Source organism: Vipera ursinii (assembly GCF_947247035.1).
Source record: "Vipera ursinii genome assembly, chromosome: 4".
Taxonomy (NCBI): domain Eukaryota; kingdom Metazoa; phylum Chordata; class Lepidosauria; order Squamata; family Viperidae; genus Vipera; species Vipera ursinii.
This window is the reverse complement of record NC_139514.1, coordinates 81829024-81851030: the sequence shown is the minus strand read 5'-3', so window position 1 is coordinate 81851030 and position 22007 is coordinate 81829024. Positions and strand designations below refer to the sequence as shown.

The 22007-nt window shown below is 37.7% G+C and overlaps 1 protein-coding gene across 1 annotated transcript in view; it reads right to left on the bottom strand.

Moving 5' to 3' along the window:
• The window catches only part of OCA2 (OCA2 melanosomal transmembrane protein), a gene marked incomplete at its 5' end in the record, with an annotated part of 243872 nt that overhangs the window by 100751 nt on the left and 121114 nt on the right, over window positions 1-22007 (bottom strand). Inside the window, one exon of the mRNA XM_083361506.1 lies at window positions 469-596. Within this exon, the coding sequence (XP_083217632.1) occupies window positions 469-596 (128 nt within the window). The remainder of the gene's footprint in view (window positions 1-468; window positions 597-22007) is intronic.

Genomic DNA, 22007 nt, shown 5'->3' with positions numbered 1-22007 from the left:
TTTATCAAAATATATCATACTATCATTGGTTATTCCCAAAAGGAATGGCCCTTGGTTGTGCCAGCCTTAACTTTTTTATGTATGTAACAGAGGAAAAGCAGGACATAGGGTGATCCTTCCTCTATGCTGCACCATATAGAAAACATATAGGATGTGGATAATCATAGATTTCATCTCTCTGTATTTGCAAAGAAAGTTTTTTACACTCCTTTATACAAAGAGCTCCTAAGTCATATGTCTTGATCCAGAAATTACAGCCATAAATATCAGAACACAGAAGTTGTGCAGTAATAAAGCTGCCTTTTCTACAAGACTAATTTTACATGATAACTGTAAATTAATCATCCTGCATGAAAAGAGCAATCTATATTTCTCTTGGTTGAAAACAATTCAAGAAAGTAAAAATGAAAAGTTTCTTCTTTGTTGACCCCAAGATTTTAAACTTTCTTTAAAATGCCTTCATCTTACCTCCATTAAAACAAACAATGCTGCAAAGAAAAGGAGGGTTGCCCATTCCACTCTGTTCAGAATCATTTCAAAATCATGAATGTTGGCTAGCACAAGAAGCCATAAGGCTCCCAACATAGCAATCCATCCTGCATAAAAAGAGAAGTTAGCATGAATATAACTGAGTCCATTTTAACTAGCTATGTCAAATCTACAGTACACATATCCTTTGGGTTTAGGAATATTGAAAACATATTTATACTGTGGAATAGCACATAATCACAGTTAAGCTTACAACTTATTTTCCCCCAGGGTATAGATTATGTGCCTTTAATATCTCAAGTAATTCAGTAGATGAATCTTCTCTAATACTATTATTTCCATATTCCACTATTTTCATGCCCTATAAAGGATAATATCCAGGATTTTAAAAAGCCTCCAGTTATAAAATAGTTCTAAACTTGCAATGTAACTCAATGCCTAGTTTCTCCCTGACATGAATCCAACACTAAGAATTCAAAACAAGGCCATACTAAAAAAGAAAATCAGGCTTAACTATGACTACTAATCTGGTGTTTTCATTTTTTTTAAAAAAATGTCTTCACCCAGAAATATTTAGTCCATGCTAAAAATTCCAACCGTGCAAAATAAATATCAGAACACAGTTGTGCAATAATATAGCTGCCTTTACTACAAGACTAATTTCACATAATTGTAAATCAATCATCCTGCCTGAGAAGACCAATCTATATTTCACTCCCATTTTAACCATATGAATTTAGAAAAAACAAATCTAAATGCAATGCTGAGACTAAGTTTTTCTACATTTCTTTCAAAGGGAGCAAGGCATCATGTTTCCAAAAGGATTCCATCCTGAGCCGAAAAATAGAATATCTATCCACAGCTATTGGCAGTGTTTTTTCGCTGAACCATATCTATTTCTGTGTTCTTCAGTTACAGTTCTGAGTTAGAAAAAGAGTCTATAAACAGAATATTGTGCCATGGGAATATGTATATACTGAACTTATTGAAAGGACACATGTTACATGTTATAAAAATGGTTCCTATGTTTTTTATTCTTGTTTGTGCTAAGGCACTGCAGATTCTTTATTTATCCATTGGGGAAATATTAATTTTCTTCAAATATTATGTAAATGACTAAAAGCTGAATTTATCAAAGAAAATATTCAGAAGTAGACTACAAAAGAATAAAATTCAGATGCAAAGAAAAAAGAATATAACAACAGCTGCAGTCTTTCAAAGATAACCATTATGTCTCCTTAGTGTGTTCATTCCTCTTTGAATTTAATCAAGACTTGAGTTCAAAAATCCAACTAAAACTGAAATAGTTATCTATAATATGATATAAAAATTTAAATGAAAATATTCAATACATGCTCATAGTAATCTATTAAAAGCAATGATACTTTCTACAAAGTCATAATGTACTTGGCATACAACAAATATAAAATAAAATAACATAGTTACTAGCAGGGACAATTTGGATATTTTCAAAGGGACTCCGATGCAATGGGACAGAAAAGTCCCAATAACTGACATAAAAATTAAGAAATATGCACAAAATCCAGAGAAAAGTCCTAAAATGGCCTTTTTCCCCATATGTACTGGAAATCCATCATTCAACAATGACAGATGACATGCTGACTGGAAGGTTTGTGTGTTGAAGTCCAACTCATTTGCAAAATAGCAAGTTGTGGAAGGTTGTCCTAGAAAGAGGTGCAGTCCATATATTGTAGTGACTGAAAAGTTACAAGGATGAGTATTTTAAGGAAACTGCTAAAAAGGATAACCCAGAAACTTGGAGTAAGCACCACCACTACAGATACTGTAAATCCAACACCTGTGGTCAATAACATCTTCTGAACCTACTGACCCAAAGTCTAGCAGTATTTTTTGGATTGGACAAATGATGCCACTGTTTTGGAAATACTATTTATCTAAAACCTAACTACACCAGTGAGGGAAGTCAGCACCCCACTTCCCTCCCCCAGAGAAGGAAATATTTTGGGGGATATTAAAAAGGGCAAAATATTATAATTCCCCAAAGGAATAATATAAAAATCTTAGGCAGAAACCAGTCCCAAGTCTCCTTCCCCAAAGCAGAGACCAGCTTTTAAAAACGCAGATTTGGGGCCACCTATTCATAAGCAAAATGCCTTCAGCCACAGCCAAAGAGAAGATTTGAGCTGATGGGATTAGAAAAACAAAGACTCCCAAGGACAGGAACATGATCTTTAGGATATAATAGGATTAACTCACCACCATTAGAATACCAAAAGAGCACACTCAAGCTCAGGTCACGTTACACAGGAACAGAAAGCACCTAAATACAAAGCCATAGGAACAGGAACAACCTCAAATACAAAGCCCAAAGAAGGTATAAAAGCCCACCTATCCCAACTCCATTTTGTCAGCTGTTCCAGAGCCACATGCTGTTGGTTCTGTTGTTCAATAAAAAGAACCTTCTTTCCAAACAGCCTCCATTTTATTTATTCCCAGCTTGGACTGGACCTGATGATTTTTTTTTCTTTCAACAATTTGGCAACTGGAGCAAGGGTAGTGAAGGGAGTTTTGAGTTTGAGCTTGAGGACTGTTTTGGAAAGAAGGTAAGTATCTCTAAATTTTAACTTTAAAGCCCAGGGGAATGAGGGAAATGTGTATATGTCTCTGTGTGAGAGTGAGAGGACCCTCTTCCCAATCACAGCTAGATTCTGCCCCCTCTGGCCTTTCCTAACTGCAAAAAGGATCTATTCAAGTCACAGACTCTGGAAAGGATGGGGGTTTGGCCAGAGCACAGGACCTTTCATTAGGGAAAAGGGAGAAGCTGTGTGAAAATGGAATGGAAAAGTGAGAGAGAGAGTCGGACCTGGGCAACCAGCTGGGAAGTCAGTGAGCAAAGCCCTGTCAAGGAGGTGCACATACTCACTGCTAGGGAAGAGCAGCAGGTCCTCCCAGACTTTTCTGAGTCTAAAAACCATGGGTAGGAAAAGCCGTTGGAAGGAGGTGCCTGTACTCACTGTGTAGGGGTGAGCAGCAGGTCCTCTGGATCCCTTTTGGTCTGAAAACAATTGGCAGAGTTTCCTTGAAAGGATGTATCCTTACTCTGCTAGGGAACCAGATTCCTCCTGGACCCCTTTTTTTGGTCTGAAAACTGATAGGCAGGGTGGCACGTTTGGCCATGGGGGAAGACCCAGCTAAGCTATTTGAATACCACTTCAGAAGGCAAACATAGGAGGCTGTACCTTGAGGGTCATGACAGGATCCCCCTCTAGGAGACTTGCTCATGGGTTGGGGTGAGAGGCAAGTGCCCATCCTAGCCTGTATGAAGGAGATACGAGCAAAGGAGATATGTAGGGAATGGGCTTTGCTCAGGGAGAAAGCTGGGAAACCAATTTGGCTAAATAAAGGTACTTATTTTTTGCCAGTCTTCCAAATCTATAGAATATCCAAAGGTACTTGTGTGTGAGGTAAATGTAACTCTTAAACGTCTCTAGCCCCTAGAGAAAAGAATTTTAAATTTTGCTAGGAAAAAATATATTAAAGTAAGCAAAGAAAAGAAAAATACCTTCATCCTAGTTTGCCTGGCCAGCAAAACAGGGTGAAGAAAACTGTGTTTCCTCCTTTTTTTCCTTCCGTCCCTGAGCTTTTAAGAACAGCCCAAAGTTGTTAGAAGGAAATGTTTTAACTTCATTTACAGCTAAAGTTTCATTTTTGCATTTACTGCATGTTTTTAAGTGGGTCTTATCTCTTTAACATCTGTAAAGTTAACCTTAATGTCTTTTCAAACCTTCAAGCACACACCCCATTCCACTTCTCCAATTCTTATCCTCTGTTCTCCATTCCTCATGTCTGACCAGCAATTCTCTTCTGGGAGAGTCACCCACAAAGGGGGAAGGGGACCCTGTTCTCATATCTTTCAGCCCTGCATAGACAACTCTACAACTTTGGAATTAGAGCACACTGGCCCAGATGCTGTCTCCATTCATTTTAGCCAGGCAATTGGGTTTGGATCCAGCCATCCACCAGAAAGTCACCATGCAACCAGAGTGGAACAGATCTCCCCAGGTGCTACATCACCCAGATGCCTGTGAAAGCTGCAGAAAAAAGAAAGACTCCTGGAGCCATTGGCCCCCATGTAAAGTCTCAGAAGACAACTGGAAAGACTATGGGGGGAGGGCAGAAACTCATTGAAAGGTTTTCTTTCTTGCCTCATTTATATTGTAATTAGCCAGTTGAATGGATTTATGGAGGGATGATATGCGGGAATGGTTGGCACAGCAAGTCCTGAACACCTTGGACTTCTGTCTGGTGAGAGGGAAAATTTGTCTAGGATGTTTGTATTGCATATCTTGTAGAAGTAGCTGCACACACACACACACACACATCATTTGGAATCACACTGAGGCTATCCTCTTCACCTACTTCCATGTAAAGCTCCCCAGTTTGTTTCTTCCTCTGTGTCACTAAGGCCTTTACATGCATACCTTTCTGCAAATTCCATGGGGGATGGAACCATGTCCTCTCAAGTGATTTACAATTCATATGCCCTCACTGAGGAGGTAGCAGGAAAGAGATCTCCAAACTCAAGACCTGAATATGTTGCACTGGTGGTTTCATAGTAGGAGTCCTAGGTCTCACTGTGTGCAATTTAAGAAATATCAATAGCCTGGCTTGCACACTGGCTAACCTCAATTTGACATCACAATCCCAGAAGCACTAAACTAAGAGGTAAGGCAGGTTCAGAAAGCAACCCTTGAAAATGGGCAGCCAGTAATTATTTACTAAGGCAAAACATGGCTGTGAAGAATTTTGGAGGCATGTGCTTGAAAAACTTAACTGGAAGCTCACAGGAAATGACATCAAACATCTAAAACAATTGGCACAGAATATTGGACACTATAAATTTCTTTTCCACCTAACAGCCACAGCCACAGAGAAGGTTTGATCTGATGGGATTAGAAAAACAAAGACTCCCAAGGACAGGAACGTGACTTCTAGGAATTTATAGCATTAACCCACCACCATTAGAAAAGGGCGCACTCAGGCTTCCAGTTTGACATCACGGCAGAATGGGTGCAAGAAGATGGGGCTCCGTCTTTCACGTTCAATTTCGCCTCGCTGGGTACCCTGGAAAGGGTCAAAAGTCACTCCATAGAGGCAACAAGCAAGTAGGGACCCTCGTTGATCATGGGAGGGTGGCAGCCCTTCCTTTAATCCAAGGAAGCCCTCCAAACTGGCGGGGGAAAGACTGGCTACATTCGTGTAGCCAGTCAGAAGCTGCTGACAATGGAAGACAATAAGCACTAACAAGCAACCTTTCAGTAACGTGGATGAAACTGGGTGAGACTCTATCCTCTCTTTATGACTAAGACTTCTTCCTGGAAAAATTGCCCAAAACATCCACCCCATTCCCTCAGGAAAAGAAAAGCAGGAAACTAATTACTTGGGGGAAACAGAAAAAAATTACAAGATTAATTTGGAATTGATGCACATATATGCATTTGAAATTTGGGTACTAAAAGTGCTTTTGAGACTTTTTTTTAAAAAAAGAGATTTGAAAAGCTTGTAATATAAGTTTGGATTTAAAAAGCTGAAAAATGGCACTAATGACAATTAGTGGCAAGTTATGGCACTACAATTTGTTATGCCTAAAGGAAACTTGGCTTGAAGCCCAGATTTAGATAAGACTCTTGCTGGCCTTGGAAACTTTCACTTTTGAAGACTGCAGCTAGGAAAAGGGGAGAAAAAACAACTTTGGGCTGCTTATTATTGTCGCAGAGACAATGAACTATTTTGCAACTGGCCTGCCTGAACTATGAATATAAATATTAACTGACTTTCAGAGCTGTGTTGTGGAACTATTTCCCTACAGGACTTGAGATGATGGAATTTTTTGGATTACATTTTTTTTAAAGAATTTTAATGGATTTTATAGGCTTAGGGATAATATGGGGTCAGGATTGGGGTTAGGGTTAAGGCTGTGGTTGGGGTCGGGATTGGGATTAGGACAGGGTTGGGGTCAGCATTGGGGTTATCCCCCAGTAACATTTTCAATATTTAGCAAACAGAATATTGTCTGGGTACATATGTTTGGCTAACAATAATTAATATAGTAATAAATAACAGTAGTAAATATGATTGGTTATCATAGACAATATTAATAAATCAATCCATAACGTTCTTCTTACTACTATGTATTCAAAATAACATAACACATTCCTTTCTCCCTAATTCGTTTTCCTAGCCATTGATAGAAGTTATCCCATATTCTAAAATAAGCTGAATCTTCTTTCTCTTTAATCTCTAAAGTCAATCTATCCATTTCTGCACATTCTAAAATTTTCTTGATTAGTACTTCTTCAGTTGGTAAATTTTCATTTTACCAATATTGGGCAAATACAATTCTCGCTGCTGTTAATACATGTAATATTAAATATTCACTCTCCTTCTCATAATTAGATCCTAATATTCCTAACAAAAACAGTTCTGTTTTTAGTCATCTTTTCCAACCATACATGTATCTTAACTCAAAACCTTTTTGCTTTAGGGCATGTCCACCAGGTATGATAATAAGTACCTGGCCTTTGCTTACATTTCCAACAGTTACTTGAAGTATTTATAAACATTTTCGCTAATCTTACTGGTGTCATATGCCATCTATAAAACATTTTGTACAAGTTTTCTTTGCATGGCACTGCTTTAGTTAATTTAATATTTCTATCCCATAGTTTTTGCCAGTCTTCCAAATCTATAGAATATCCAAAGTTCTTTGCCCATGTTATCATTGTTTCTTTTACTTGTTTTTCTTCCATCTTTAAATTTAGCAGAAATTTATAAAGTTTCTTAATCAACTTTTCATCTGCTTTTAGCAATGTTTGATCAAATTCTGTCTGTTCTTTATAAAATCCCATTGTTTTCTCATTTTTTCATATCTTGTTTTAATTTGCAAATATGGCCACCATGCTGAGTCAATACCTTGTCATTGTAAATCTTGTCTATCTTTCAGTTTTCCTTCATTATCCAAGATATCTTTATAAGTGATGACTTTGTCATAATTAATTAAATTTGGATAAGCTACATTCTGTAAGTTTTGGAGAGGCTGCACCAGAAAAGTAGCTAGGGCCCTGATTGGATTGCATTGTAATTGAACTGCATTTGGGGAATTATATAAGTAAAAATCAAAAACAGCAGCAGTACATTCAGGGTAAGTGCATCTGAGATTCCTTGTACCTAAGAATGTCTGGCTTAGTTCAGTGCAACACTTGTTTTGCAGCTGTCTTGTGCAGTACCCTTTTCAAACTTGGAAACTGTCCTATCTGTAAACAAATCACTAGTCTACAAGGACAGATTATTTATCTAGGGTCTGTAATCTGTGCTTTTCAGGCAAAAATTAGGTGTCCAAGATGAAAAACTTGTTTTTGACAGGGAGAAGTGCGAATCTGGTATTACACAACAAAAAGGCATCCAAAAAGAGAAGTCACCTTCTGGTTGGTGATTCAATTATAAGGGATGTAAATCTAGGAAAGGATACAGAGGTCTCAAAAGAGGTCAGGTGTCTTCCAGGTCCTACTGCCAGTAGGGACAAGAAGCGTATTTCTAAAATAATCAAGAATGCCAGCAAGGACTGTGATGTGGAAGCTATTGTACATCTTGGCACTAATGATCTGTCCCAAAAAGATGTATTCTCTGTGCAGAATGATTTCCAGAGCTTGGGGCAGGAACTTAGCAGAATAGGCTGTAGGTTTACTTTTTCAGAGGTTTTACCAGTGTATAAGGAGCAAAATGGAAAAGGCCGGCGTATAGCACAATTCAGTATGTGGCTAAAGGAGTGGTGTAAAGGGGAAAGCTTTGGATATATTAGTCACGATGTCTGTAGCTGGTCCAATGAAAAAATGTACAAAAGAGATGGTTTGCATCCTTCAAAGAAAGGGACTGAGTTACTCGGCTATAAATTCACAGATTTTCTGGAGGAATATTTAAACTAGACAGCGGAGAAAGTGAGTTAATTGATATAGAACTTCCCTGTCCCTGCCAATCTAAAAATTATAGGGCTATCAATGCATGTAACATAGATCTGTGTGTGGACAAGAATATCAACCTTGCTGTCAAGCAAAATCAAGCTTCTATTAGTGAGTGCCACACAAAGTGCACTAACCAAATAGGTGGTAAGACAATAGGGGAACTCAGGCACCACACAGGTTATGTAGAAAGTAAACACAGGGCCAGAAAGAAAGGACTCAAATGTCTATACACCAATGCACAAAGTATGAACAAAAAACAGGGTCAACTAGAAATTAAGGTTAATGAGGACAGATATGATATTGTTGCCATTATGGAAACATGGTGGGATAAAACCCAAAAATGGAACACTCAGCTAGAGGGATTTAAATTATTTAAAAGAAACAGACCAAATAAAAGAGGAGGTGGAGTTGCCCTCTATATAACTACATCTCTACAGAAATAGAGCACAAAAATAATGAAAACTGTAAACTTGAATGCATTTGGGTCAATATAAAAGGGGGGGAATAACATTGCCATAGGTGTATACTATAGGCCACCCAAACAAACAGAGGAAATAGATGAACTTTTTGCTAGTCAGCTAACTAAGGTATGTAGGAAGCACGTCACAATAGTAATGGGGGACTTTAACTACCCTGACATCAACTGGGAGACAAATTCTGCAAAAAGTGGAAGATCAAAAAGATTCATGACAAACCTAGCAGACAATTTTGTCACCCAAAAAGTAGAGAAGGGAACTAGGGGATTAGCCATTTTGGATCTAATTCTCACTAACAGAGATGAAATGATAGCAGGTGTTGAAGCCACAGGAACCTTGGGAGGAAATGATCATGCAGTATTGGAATTCAACATTATGGAAGCACAAGCAATAGAACACAGTCAAACTAGAGTCTTCGACTTTAAGACAGCTAATTTCAATAAACTTAGAGAGGGCTTGGGAAGGATTCCATGGATGAGAATCCTCAAGGGGAAAACAACTCAAGAAGCTTGGGAAATTTTGAAAAGTGAGATAATAAAAGCCCAGTCTAGCTCAATACCAACGAAGAGGAAAAATAACAGCTCTCAAAAGAAACCAGCGTGGCTGCATAAAGAACTCTCTGACAAATTGAAAGATAAAAAGGACAAGTATAGAAAGTGGAAAGAGGGGCACATAACTAAGTCAGAATATCAGCAAATAGCCCGAGCCTGCAAAGATGAAGTGAGGAAAGCTAAGGCTCAAAATGAACTAAGGCTTGCGACCAAAGTCAACAATAACAAAAAAGCTTCTTTGAACATGTAAAAAACAAGAAAAAAGTAAAGGAAATGATTGGTCCATTAGTGGGTGAAAGCGGCAAGAAGGTGACAAGCAACAGGGAGAAAGCACAACTATTTAACTTGTTTTTTGCATCTGTCTCTACACAAAGAGAAAAAACAGGCCAACCTATCAAAAGTAGTTCCATAAAAAACAGAATAGAAACACAAGTTAAGATAGGCAAGAAAATGATAAGTGAGTACCTGTCCAGTCTAGACAAGTTCAAATCACCAGGACCAGTTGGATTACACCCCAAGGTTCTCAAGGAACTGGCAGATGTGATCTCAGAACCACTGAACTATATTTTTCAAAGATCCTGGAGCACTGGGGAACTGCCAGAGGACTGGAAAAGAGCTGATGTATTGCCCATTTTCAAAAAAGGGGAAAAATGGATCCAGGAAATTACAGACCTATCAGCCTGACCTCAATACCTGGGAAGATTCTGGAAAAGATAATCAAACAACGAATCAGTGAGCACCTAGAGGCAAACAAAGTCATTACTAAAACCCAACATGGGTTTGTCAAAAACAGATCATGCCAGACAAATCTTATTGCATTCTTTGACCAAGTGACAAAATTAGTGGATCAGAGGAATGCTGTGGATATAATTTACTTGGACTTCAGTAAGGCATTTGATAAAGTAGATCACAACCTTCTACTTGATAAGATAGAAAAATGTGGGTTAGACAGAATCACCACCAGATGGATTCATAGCTGGCTGACCGGCCATACTCAGCATGTGGTCCTCAATGGAACCGCATCTACATGGAGGGAAGTATGTAGTGGGGTGTCCCAGGGCACTCTTCTGGGCCCAGTGCTCTTCAACATCTTCATCAACGATTTGGATGAAGGGATAAATGGGGAACTAATCAAATTTGCAGATGACACCAAGCTGGCAGGAATAGCCAAAACTCCAGAAGACAGGCTTAAGATACAGGAGGATCTGGACAGACTTGAACACTGAGCGCTATCTAACAAATTTAAATTCAATGACGAAAAAAGTAAGGTTCTACATTTAGGCAAGAAAAACCAAATGTACAGGTATAGTATAAGGGGTACCTTGCTCAATAGTAGTAACTGTGAGAGGGATCTCGGAGTCCTAGTGGACAATCACTTAAATATGAGCCAGCAGTGTGCTGCAGCTGCCAAAAAAGCCAACACAGTGCTAGGCTGCATTAACAGAGGAATAGAATCAAGATCACGTGAAGTATTAATACCACTTTACAATGCCTTGGTAAGGCCACACTTGGAATACTGCATCCAGTTTTGGTCACCACAATGTAAAAAAGATGTTGAGACTCTAGAAAGAGTACAGAGAAGAGCAACAAAGATGATTAGGGGACTGGAGACTAAAACTTATTAGGAACGGCTGCTGGAATTGTGTATGTCTAGTTTAATGAAGAGAAGGATGAGGGGGAACATGACAGCAGTGTTCCAATATCTCAGGGGCTGCCACAAAGAGGAGGGACTCAAGCTATTCTCCAAAGCACCCAAAGGCAGGACAACAAGCAATGGATGGAAACTAATCAAGGAGAGAAGCAACCTAGAACTAAGGAGAAACTTCCTGACAGTTAGAACAATTAACCAGTGGAAAAACCTGCCTCCAGAAGCTGTGAATTATTATTATTATTATTATTATTATTATTATTATTATTATTATTATTATTATTATTATTATTATTATTATTATTATTAATTTAATTTGTATACCGCCCTTCTCCCGAAGGACTGAGGGCGGTGAACAGGGCAATACATAATAAAAACAAGATACAAAAATTAAAAATTATTAAAAAGTAATTAAACAGCAATGCCCGTAATAAATTAGTACAGATTAAAAGTTAAGACCAATTTATAAAACCCAACCCCATCCCATCAGGCCAGGCCAGCTTGTTCAAAAAGGTGTGTTTTAAGATCGCGCTCGAAGGAGCGGAGATCAGGCACCATCTGGAGCTCGACCGGAAGATGGTTCCATAAATCCGGCGCACCCACAGAGAACGCCCTCCCCCTGAGGGCCACCAGTCGGCATTCTTTGACCGGTGGCACCCTGAGGAGGCCCTCTCTGTGGGAGCGTACTGGGAAGAGGGAAGTTGACGCCGGCCGCAGGTGTTCCCCAAGGTATTCCGGACCCATGCCATGTAGGGCTTTGTAGGTGATAACTAACACCTTGAACCTCACCTGGAAGACAACTGGAAGCCAATGCAGCTCACGGAGCAAAGGTGTGACATGGGAGTGTCGGGAAACTCCCAACACAACTCTTCAAGGGTAGCCCCATGTAGAGAGCATTGCAGTAGTCAAGACGAGAGGTCACGAGCGCATGAGTGACCGTACGTAAGGCATCCCGGTCTAGATAGGAGCCTTGGTGGAGCAGTGGGCTGATGCCTCCTTAAGTAACACCAGCTGCCTGCAATTAGTGCAGGTTCGCATCCCACCAGGCTCAAGGTTGACTCAGCCTTCCATCCTTCCGAGGTAGGTAAAATGAGGACCCAGATTGTTGGGGGCAATAAGCTGACTTTGTAATAATGCCGCTTGGGGTGTGTGTGAAAGCCCTAACAAGCAGGCATATACATAGAATGAAGGCTACTGCTAAGCTTGTAAGCCGCCCTGAGTCTTCGGAGAAGGGCGGGATATAAATGTAATAAAAATAAAAAATAAAATAAAATAGATAGGAATACCAGGTGTACCTGATAGGCGTACCAGGTGGACCTGGGCGAAGGCCCCCCTAGTCACAACTACTATATGGTCTTCTAGGGAAAGCTGTGAATCTAGGAGGACTCCCAATAACTCACCCCCCATAGAGAGGGGTGGGATATCCTGAATATCCCGAGATGCCGGTACACACAGCCACTCAGTCTTGTCAGGGTTGAGTCGAAGCCTGTTCCTCCCCATCCAGACCCGGACCGCCTCCAGGCAACGGGACATCACGTCGAGGGCATCACTGGGGTGATTTGGGGTCGAAATGAAAAGCTGGGTATCATCAGCATACTGATGATACCCAACTCCAAAGCCACGAATGATCTCACCCAGTGGTTTCATGTAGATGTTGAACAGGAGAGGTGAGAGGACCGACCCCTGAGGAACTCCGCAAATGAGAGGCCTCGCGGTCGACCTCTGCCCCCCTGCCAACACTGACTGTGAGCGTCCCAGGAGATAGGAGGAGAACCACTGAAAAACCGTGCCTCCCACTCCCAATCCCCTGAGGCGCCGCAGCAGGATACCATGGTCGATGGTATTGAAAGCCGCTGAGAGGTCTAATAGACTAGGACAGAGGAATATCCCCTGTCTTGAGCCCTCCAGAGATCATTCACCAACACGACCAATGCTGTCTCCGTGCTGTACCAGGGCATGAAGCCCAATTGGTACGGGTCTAGATAATCCGCTTCATCCAGGACCAGAGGGAGCTGATGCGCCACCACACTCTCAATAACCTTCGCAAGAAAGCGAAGGTTGGAGACTGGACGAAAGTTATTTAACACAGCCGGGTCCAAGGCAGGCTTCTTGAGGAGAGGTCTCACCACCGCCTCTTTCAAGGTGGCGGGGAAACTACCCTCACTCAAAGAGGCAGATATAACCTCCTGGAACCAGCCTCGTGTCCCCTCCCGGGCTGTATAAACCAGCCAGGAAGGGCACGGGTCCAATAAACATGTGGTGGAGCTCAGCCTCCCCATAATCCTGTCCACTTCCTCCGGAGTTACAGGATCAAACTCCTCCCAGGTAACATTGACAAACCACCCGTGTCCTGATCGTCCGACTCTGCCCAGTCGGAGTCCAGACTGGTCCGAATCCGAGCGATTTTGTCCGACAGATGTTGACTAAACTCCTCGGCACGCCCCTGCAAGGGTTCCTCACTCACCTCCTGATTAAGGAGGGAGCAGGTCTCCCTAAACAGAGCAGGTCACCCTAAACAGGGCGGCCGGGCGATTATCTGCGGACGCGATGAGATGCTCCAACACTGGAAGTTTTTATGAAGAGACTGGACAGCCATTTGTCCAAAATGGTATAGGGTTTCCTGCCTGAGCAGGGGGTTGGACTAGATGACCTCCAAGGTCCCTTCCAACATTATTATTATTATTATTATTATTATTATTATTATTATTATTATTATTATTATTGTTGTTGTTGTTGTTGTTGTTGTTGTTGTTGTTGTTGTTGTTGTTGTTGTCAAAAGCCTCCATTGTTGAAAGCCATTCAGGTATCTTAATATAAATTTTCTCTTTTATTCTTTTCCATTCTAAAAGAAGTGGATTCCTTATCAAATGGTTTTGGAAATATCTGTGTATTTTATTCTTCCCGTACCACAGAAAGGCATGCCAACCAATCTGTAGGTCATGCTCCTCTAGGTACAATAGTCTTTTATTTCTAAGCATTATCCATTTTTTAAGACATGTTAAAGTAGCTGCTTGATAATATAATCTCCAGACCGGGAGTCCAAATCCTCCACTATCTTTAGCTTCTTGTAACATTTTCACTTTAATTCATGCTTTTTTCCCTTGCCAGATAAATCTCAATATTGTTGCATTCAAGTCATCAAAAAAAACGTTTTCCAATTTTACAGGAGTCGTTTGAAATAGGAAGAGTATTTTTGGTAAGATATTCATTTTCACTGTAGCTATTCTTCCTACCATTGACAGTTGGAGATTTTTCCAATTTTCCAAGTCCAGTTTTATTTGTTTTAACAGTGTTCATAGTTATCTTCTTTTAGTGTTACGCATCTTGCTGTTAGATTCCCAAGTACTTAACTTTTTTAACTATTTGCTGATTTGTCTTTTTTGCAAATTGACTTTTCTGCTTATCTGTTAAGTTCTTTGTCAATACTTTAGTCTTTTCTCTATTTATTTTCAGACCTGCCACTTCTCCAAACTTTTCTATTTTCTCCAACAATTTAGTGCTTGTTTCAAGTGGCTCCTCTAATATAAAAACCAAGTCGTCCACAAAGGCTTGTAATTTATATTTTTGGTCTTTTATGTCCAATCCTTTAATTTCTATATCTTGTCTAATATTTCTATTCAATACTTCCAATGTTAAATAGCAATAGGGATAATGTATGTCTCTGTCTTGCAGCTTTTTTAATGTTAAAATTTTCTTTATAGTCTCTATTTAGGATTATTCTAGCAGTTTGTTTATGGTAAATTGTTTGGATTGCATTTATGAAATTTTTTCCAAAGTCCATTTTCACCAACTGCTGGAACATAAATTGCCAGTTTACATTATCAAACGCTTTTTGTGCATCAGGAAATATTAGTGCCATCTGTTTCCCTGGATGGGTTTCATAGTACTCTAGTACATCAAGAATCATTCTTAAATTATTTTTTATCTGTCTTTTAGGTAAAAAGCCATTCTCCAGAAAGATACTCAAGCAATTTTGCAAGCAGTTGGAGTGCAGACGGCAACTTTGATGAAAAACCATGAAGAGCTGAAAAGTGACCTTTATAAAATGAATAAAAAATCATCAATATAGATTCCCAAATTGAGAATTTTAAACAGATAATTACAACTAATCAGCAAAAAAATCAAAAAATGGAAGATAAATCAGTTGAAGTTGACCAGAAACTGGAAGTCTTAAAAGATGAAAATGAAAAATTGATGCAAATAAACAGAGAATTAGAAGGTACATTAGCAGTTATAGAAATGGAAAAGGCTTTATATTGTTTAAGATTTCAAAATATAATAGAAGATAAGGAAGAGGATCTTTTAGACTTGATAACTGAGTTACTGGCAGACGTTTTAGGAATTGGGAAAGTACAAATGAAAGGAGCATTGGATCAGATTTATAGAGTCAATTCAAATTACACTAGAAGGAATAGGGAAGTACACGTTAGATTTCTTAAAAGATCCACAAGAGAGGAGATTCTGAGAAAAGTACAAGATGAACCATTAAAATATAAAGAAAAAGAAATCGTAGTTCTCAAACAAATCTCTAGAAGGATAAGAGAGGCTCAAAGAGAATACCAGTTCCTAACTAGGAAGTTGGCTGGAAAGGGAGTGAATTTTAGATGGTTGATTCCAGAAGGGATTTTAATCTATTGGGATATGAAAAGATACAGATTGGACACACCACTTGCAGCATTGCAGTTCTTTGACAACCACAGCACATTTCTGGAAAGAGGAGACCCTGAACTAAAGAAGCAAGAAGAAACTGGAGTTGAAGGAGCGGCTAAACAAACAGAGGAGGAAGAAGTCAAAAATACATACTCAGAAGCAGGAGCAAGACCAAGAGATCAGAGACAGATAAGATCAACTAGAAGACTGAGACCTAGATATAATTGAAAGAGATGGAGGAGGTTGGGATTTTATCAATAAATATAAATGGACTAAACTCTCCTTCAAAAAGGAGTAAATTTTTTACAGGATTACAAAACTTAAAAATTGACATAATTTGCCTTCAAGAGACACACATTAAGAAACAACATTTTAAAATCTTAGAACAACCGAAAATTGGCAAACTCTATTTCGCACTTGCATCTCAAAAGAAAAGAGGAATAGCCCTTTATATTAAAGAAAAGATGAACCCTAAACAAATTTATGCAGATGAAGAGGGGAGAATGTTAATGGTGGAAATTAAGATGGATCAAAAACAGATACTGATGATAGCTATATATGCACCTAATGATAAGAGCAATTTTATCAAAATCTATATAAGAAAATATTAGACCTAAATTACCAAAATCTTTGTATAATAGGAGATTTTAATGCAATAGTAGATGTGACTTTGGACTACAAAAGCTCAAAGCAAGGGAGAAAGGGAGGAAATATACTACCTAAAGCATTTTCAAAAATGATAGAAGAATTCTGTATCCAAGACATATGGAGAGAGAAAAACCCAGAGAAACTACAGTACACATTTTATTCAAATAGACATAAATCATGGTCTACAATCGATATGATAAGGACATCTTTGGACTTGAAAGTGATAATACAAGATATGGAGATAGAAACTAATGTCTGGGCAGACCATAACCCAATAAAAATGACTTGGAAAGGAATTAAGAAAAAACCAAGATGGTCCTTGAATAAATCTATATTGAAAGAAAAAGAATTTATACAACTAGCGACAAAGAAAATGGAATTTTTCTTTAAAATAAACAAGAAGGAAGAAACATCACTTCAAAATGTATGGGACACGGCGAAAGCATATTTTAGAAGGTTGGCTATAACCTATGCTGCTAAAAAGAATAAAGAAAAGAAACAACTACCGTTAAAGCTAGAAAGTTGGAAATAGAGTTACAAATAGATCCACAAAAGAAAGTGCTTAGGAAACAAATGGAGATAATAAAGCATAAATTAAACCTGGCTGAGATGGAAATAATGGCTCAAAAGATTAAAGGGACCAAACAGAATTTTTTTGAAAATGCTAATAAGCTGGGGAAATGGCTAGCATAAAGATTGAAAAAAGAAAAAGAAAAAAGAATGATAAATAAGCTACAAGATTCAAAAGGAGAATTACAGTTCCAAAATGATGCAATGAAAAATCATTAAAGATTATTATGAGGCACTCTACAAGGCAGATGAAATTCCTAAAGAAAAAATAAAGCAGATTTGCAAAAAATTCCAGAAAATATTCAAAATATATTAAATGGAAAATATCAATGATGGAGATCATAGAAGCTATAAAAAGGCAAAAAAAAAAATGATAAAACTCTGGGCCCAGATGGACTTCCTGTAGAAGTTTACATATCATTACAAGATATATTAAGTCCGACTTTGAAAGAACTGTAATGAAATCCTTTTGGAGGCTAAAATACCAAAGTTGTGAACTGAAGCTAACATTACCTTAATACCTAAAGAAGATACTGATCTTACACAAATAAAAAATTATAGACCAATATCATTATTAAATGTAGATTATAAAATTTTTGCCTCAATAATGGCAGAAAGAATTAAGAAATTTTTGACTGAATTTATACACACAGATCAAAATGGATTACAAATTTTTGATTGATGAACAATTTTTATTATAAAGACCACCTACAAAAATGAAATGGATATACTACACTCAGCTTTAAATGGTAAAAAACCATCTCTTACATCTGTCCCCGAAGTGTTCAGGTTGATATGCCACCAAGAAAATATGGATGAAGATCAGAAAGAAATTGTCTCCATGTTCAGATCAACACAAGAGACTGTTGCTTTAGCTCATGATGTGATTAGAAATAACACAAAGGAGATAAAATAACAATTTTCTAATCTAAATTTACAAATTCAGAACATGACTACAAAGAAGGAACTAGCAATGCAGAAAATAGAAGGAAAACTAGAGAAAGCAGATCCAAAGGTCGAGGACCTAAAGGAAGGAACTAACCAACAGACAACTGAAGAACTAGAAGATGGAACAATAATATCAGAGATGGAAAAGACATCTTACCAATCAAGAATTCAGAACACATTTGAGGAAAAGGAAGAAGAACTGATTGAATGGAAGACCTAGCTGTTAGGAAAGCTGAGGGGAACTGGAGAAGGAGGGAGGCTGTTTAATGAATATCAATGGGTTCGTTCTTCCAAAAATACTTTAACCAAATGGTCTTTCTTATTCCAAATATACACAAAAACAGAGGAAAAATTACTTGATGATTCAAATGCATTGACTTGGAAAGTTAGTTGGTAAAGGAAAAAAGCTAGAGTAAGACTGAAGAAATTAGAAGTTTTGATCCATTAGATGGGATATTATATTATTAACTATATGTTTGAATATGGTGGAGAATAGATAATTGCTAGAAATAGAAGTATTATCATAACAAGAAAGATAAGATTTGTAATTAGAATATTAGATTTTGGTATGAGAAGGGAAACAGGAAAATGCTAAGAGGTTTGAATAAGGGAAGCTTTTGGTTACCCAGTTATTAACTGGCTTCCTCATTGACTTTGCTGTTCAGAAAGTCACAAAAGTGGACCACATGACCCCAGTACACTGCAACAAGCATCTGAATTTGGATCATGTGATCATGGGGATACTGCAGTGGTCTTAAGTGTGAAAAACAGTCTTAAGTCATTTTTTCAATGCTCTTGTAACTTTGAACAGTCACTAAATGAACTTTTGTAACTGAATGATCAGTGTGATATTTAGTAAAGGGAAGTGGATCAGTTTTTACATGAGGTGTAGAACAAAATGCAACAATACTTAACTTAGTTTTCCTGTGACTAACAATTTTTCTACATTGTCCTTTCAGTAATTAGGACCTTCACTGTAAAATATAATTGCTTCTGCTTGCAGGCACAGTTAAAAAAACATTATGCTGTCAACAGGTTGTAAGGTTATACTGCTACACAACAAACTATGTTTACCCATGAGATCATTGAAAAGTGCAACACAAGATTTTCCTATGCAGACTTTGTACCCTGAAATCTTCTAAAATATTTTTCCCTATAGGGGGAAAGGACTAAAGTAGCTTTAGAAAGGCAAAATGAGGGGGAAAACATTATCATACTAAGGTCTGGGCAGAATTCAAATTTCAGCAGCCTAATCCAAGCAAGATTTTCAAGAAGAATAACACTTTCAGATAATATAGATTTGCTTCCCAATTAAATATCCATCTCCTTCACATCTCTTTGAATCTCCTGAATTGAAATTCTTTCAAGTGTTTCATTAGTCAGAACCATGACACCCTGATTCCAATTTTTTTTGTCTATTCATCCAGAAACAAAAAACCCCTTATTATTGAAAAAATAGAAAGTAAGAGTTAGCACCTGAAGCAACTATTTGCACAGTTTTTTACCTGTTTATTTATCATTATTAAGTATAATACGATTTAATCATATTAAGTAAGGATGCACAGAATTTCTGCTGCATATCTATCTTGTTGGGGAATAAACAGCTTACATGGAAACTAACATCCTAATAAAACTTACATGAGAGAACCAATATGGTTAAGAGCAGAAGGGCACAAATTCCAGTTATCCTTTGGGCGTGTAAGCCAGCTGGGTGACTTTCTTTCAGCCCTAGCCTGGGAAATTGAAAAACATCCCAGAAACAAGCCCTAATATATCACTTCTGCAGTATTGCCAATGTGGAGTTCTCCATGAACTCACCAGAAGTTAAGACTAATTCCCCCCCCCTCAAAAAAGCCATTGAGCATAATGGTACTGACTTCATAGTAAAGGAATGGATACCTGTTGCAAAACAAAGATATTTTTTTTGCCCATTATATAGGCAAAAGAGGAAATTTGGAAATTAACTTAACCTGGGCTTGACTTGGTTCATTGTCTGATCTTGCACTCCTTTATTAGCTATTGCTAGCATAGTTGCCATGAATTTAAAGGGGTTCAGAATAAATATAATTAGCTTCTTTTTGAAATATATTGAGTAGATGTATTCTTGGCATTTCAGATTAATAACTTCCATGTGTTTGTATGGGCAAGGTGGATAAAGGACAGAAGATTCACAATTTCTTCATGCAAATATACTGTTCATATGTTTATGTTGGACATCATATTTTTGCTATGATGTCATGGCAAAGAAGTAGCCTTTCTGATGTCAGTTTGGTTGGTAACAAAGACCAATTATTGAAGAGGTTCGGCAACAATTCTGTACTTCTTTCTTGCTAAGGCATATTGTACTTTATAAATCAAAGTACAATATACATTCTGTCTGCAATGAATAGAAAAAATGGCATGCAGAGGCATGACTATGCATATATATAGCTCACAGCAAAGATTCATCATATACGTCATATTTTTAAATATATATCCCAATTTTACCTTACAAATAATGCAGAGTAGGTAACAAGATAAAATATAGACCCTAGTAGTGAAGTCATTTTAATAAAGACAGGCTAATACAGCTCTCACTATTCCTCATTTTGAAATTTCAGAAGTAATTTCTAGTTGAGCACATGAGACACCCAAGAGTAATGTAAACATTTTATCATTGCTAGACAGGGTTTCATGGCTACTTTGTGATCAGTCTATTATGTTCATTCATTTAACTATGGGAAATTACTACAAAATCTAACTAACCTGCATGGCTGTTCAAGCAACAACAAAACTGAAAAATAAAAAGCATTTACATTGCAAATCCTACCATTTTGTAGTTGTTTGCTTATTAAAATACAATATCCCCTGTGCTTTGAATAATACATTCAGTGTCATTCATTTAAGGCAGGGAGTATGCCAAAGGGGCTCAATTGTTGCTCTTTCCAATTAGAGTGCTTAATTTCTCCAGCTTTTTCTTTATTTCTTATGTAAATAAATCAATAAATATGCCAACCACTTTCTGAAAAAATAACAATAAAGCCGGAATCTACTAATCTGAGTAATTCAACCTAATGCTTACTGAATGTCCTGGCAATAATATCCTTTTGTAAAGAAATTAAATGTCAGGCTGAATAAAGTAAGATATTTTAAAATGTTCAGGGGATAAGCTTAAAGCATAGGCTACAATAATTGATGCCTTCTAATATGATAGATTATAATAAGCACTTACATGTACAGTATAATATTCATAATTGTTGAGAAGAATCTCAAATTGTTGCTTTGGGAAGGTCAAGATTGTGTTTGACCAAGCAGTTATCCACACTGTTGTCATGGGGATTAAAGACCAAATATGCCTATCTTTGTATATCTCAAACAATGCAAGATCTGAACAATTCACATAAATTACTGCACACAATCTTATTCTCCTTTTCTCAGGCTCCTTCAACATAAAGTCCTATGGTGTTTTTACCAAGGGCAAACCTTGTTTATAATTTTTGTCCAATATGGAAATATTTTTCTGATACTTTGTTGCATTACAGGGGGTAAATCTACAAATTCTGTTTTCTCTTTACCGTGGTATCTCGGCACTCATTGTTAATTCTGGTAGGCACAATGAATATTGAAAATGATGAGTACCAAACAAATTTTTCTATAAGGAATAATGTAATGAATCACAAGGCAGCCAATACCAACAAGTTCTAGCTTGTGCATTGAGTACTAAACAAATGATGGGTACTCGAACAAAATTTTCACATCAAAATGCTTTGAGTACTAAATTTGATGAGTTTCAAAGCAGTTGAGTACCAAGTTACCACTGCATTTCTTTTTTTTGCGAATTGTGGTTTTTGTCAGTTCTTTTTTATGACAGATCAAAACTCTGGAAAGTTTACAATAAAAACATGTGACATAAAAGCATAAATACAACAAAATTAAAACAGAGTTAAGGACAAAGTTAAAATTATGCTATTACAAATTTTAAAAGGCAAAGGGAGCAGCCTCACTTCACCAGCCATTCCAAGGGTCTTATATTAGTCTTCAATCCCCA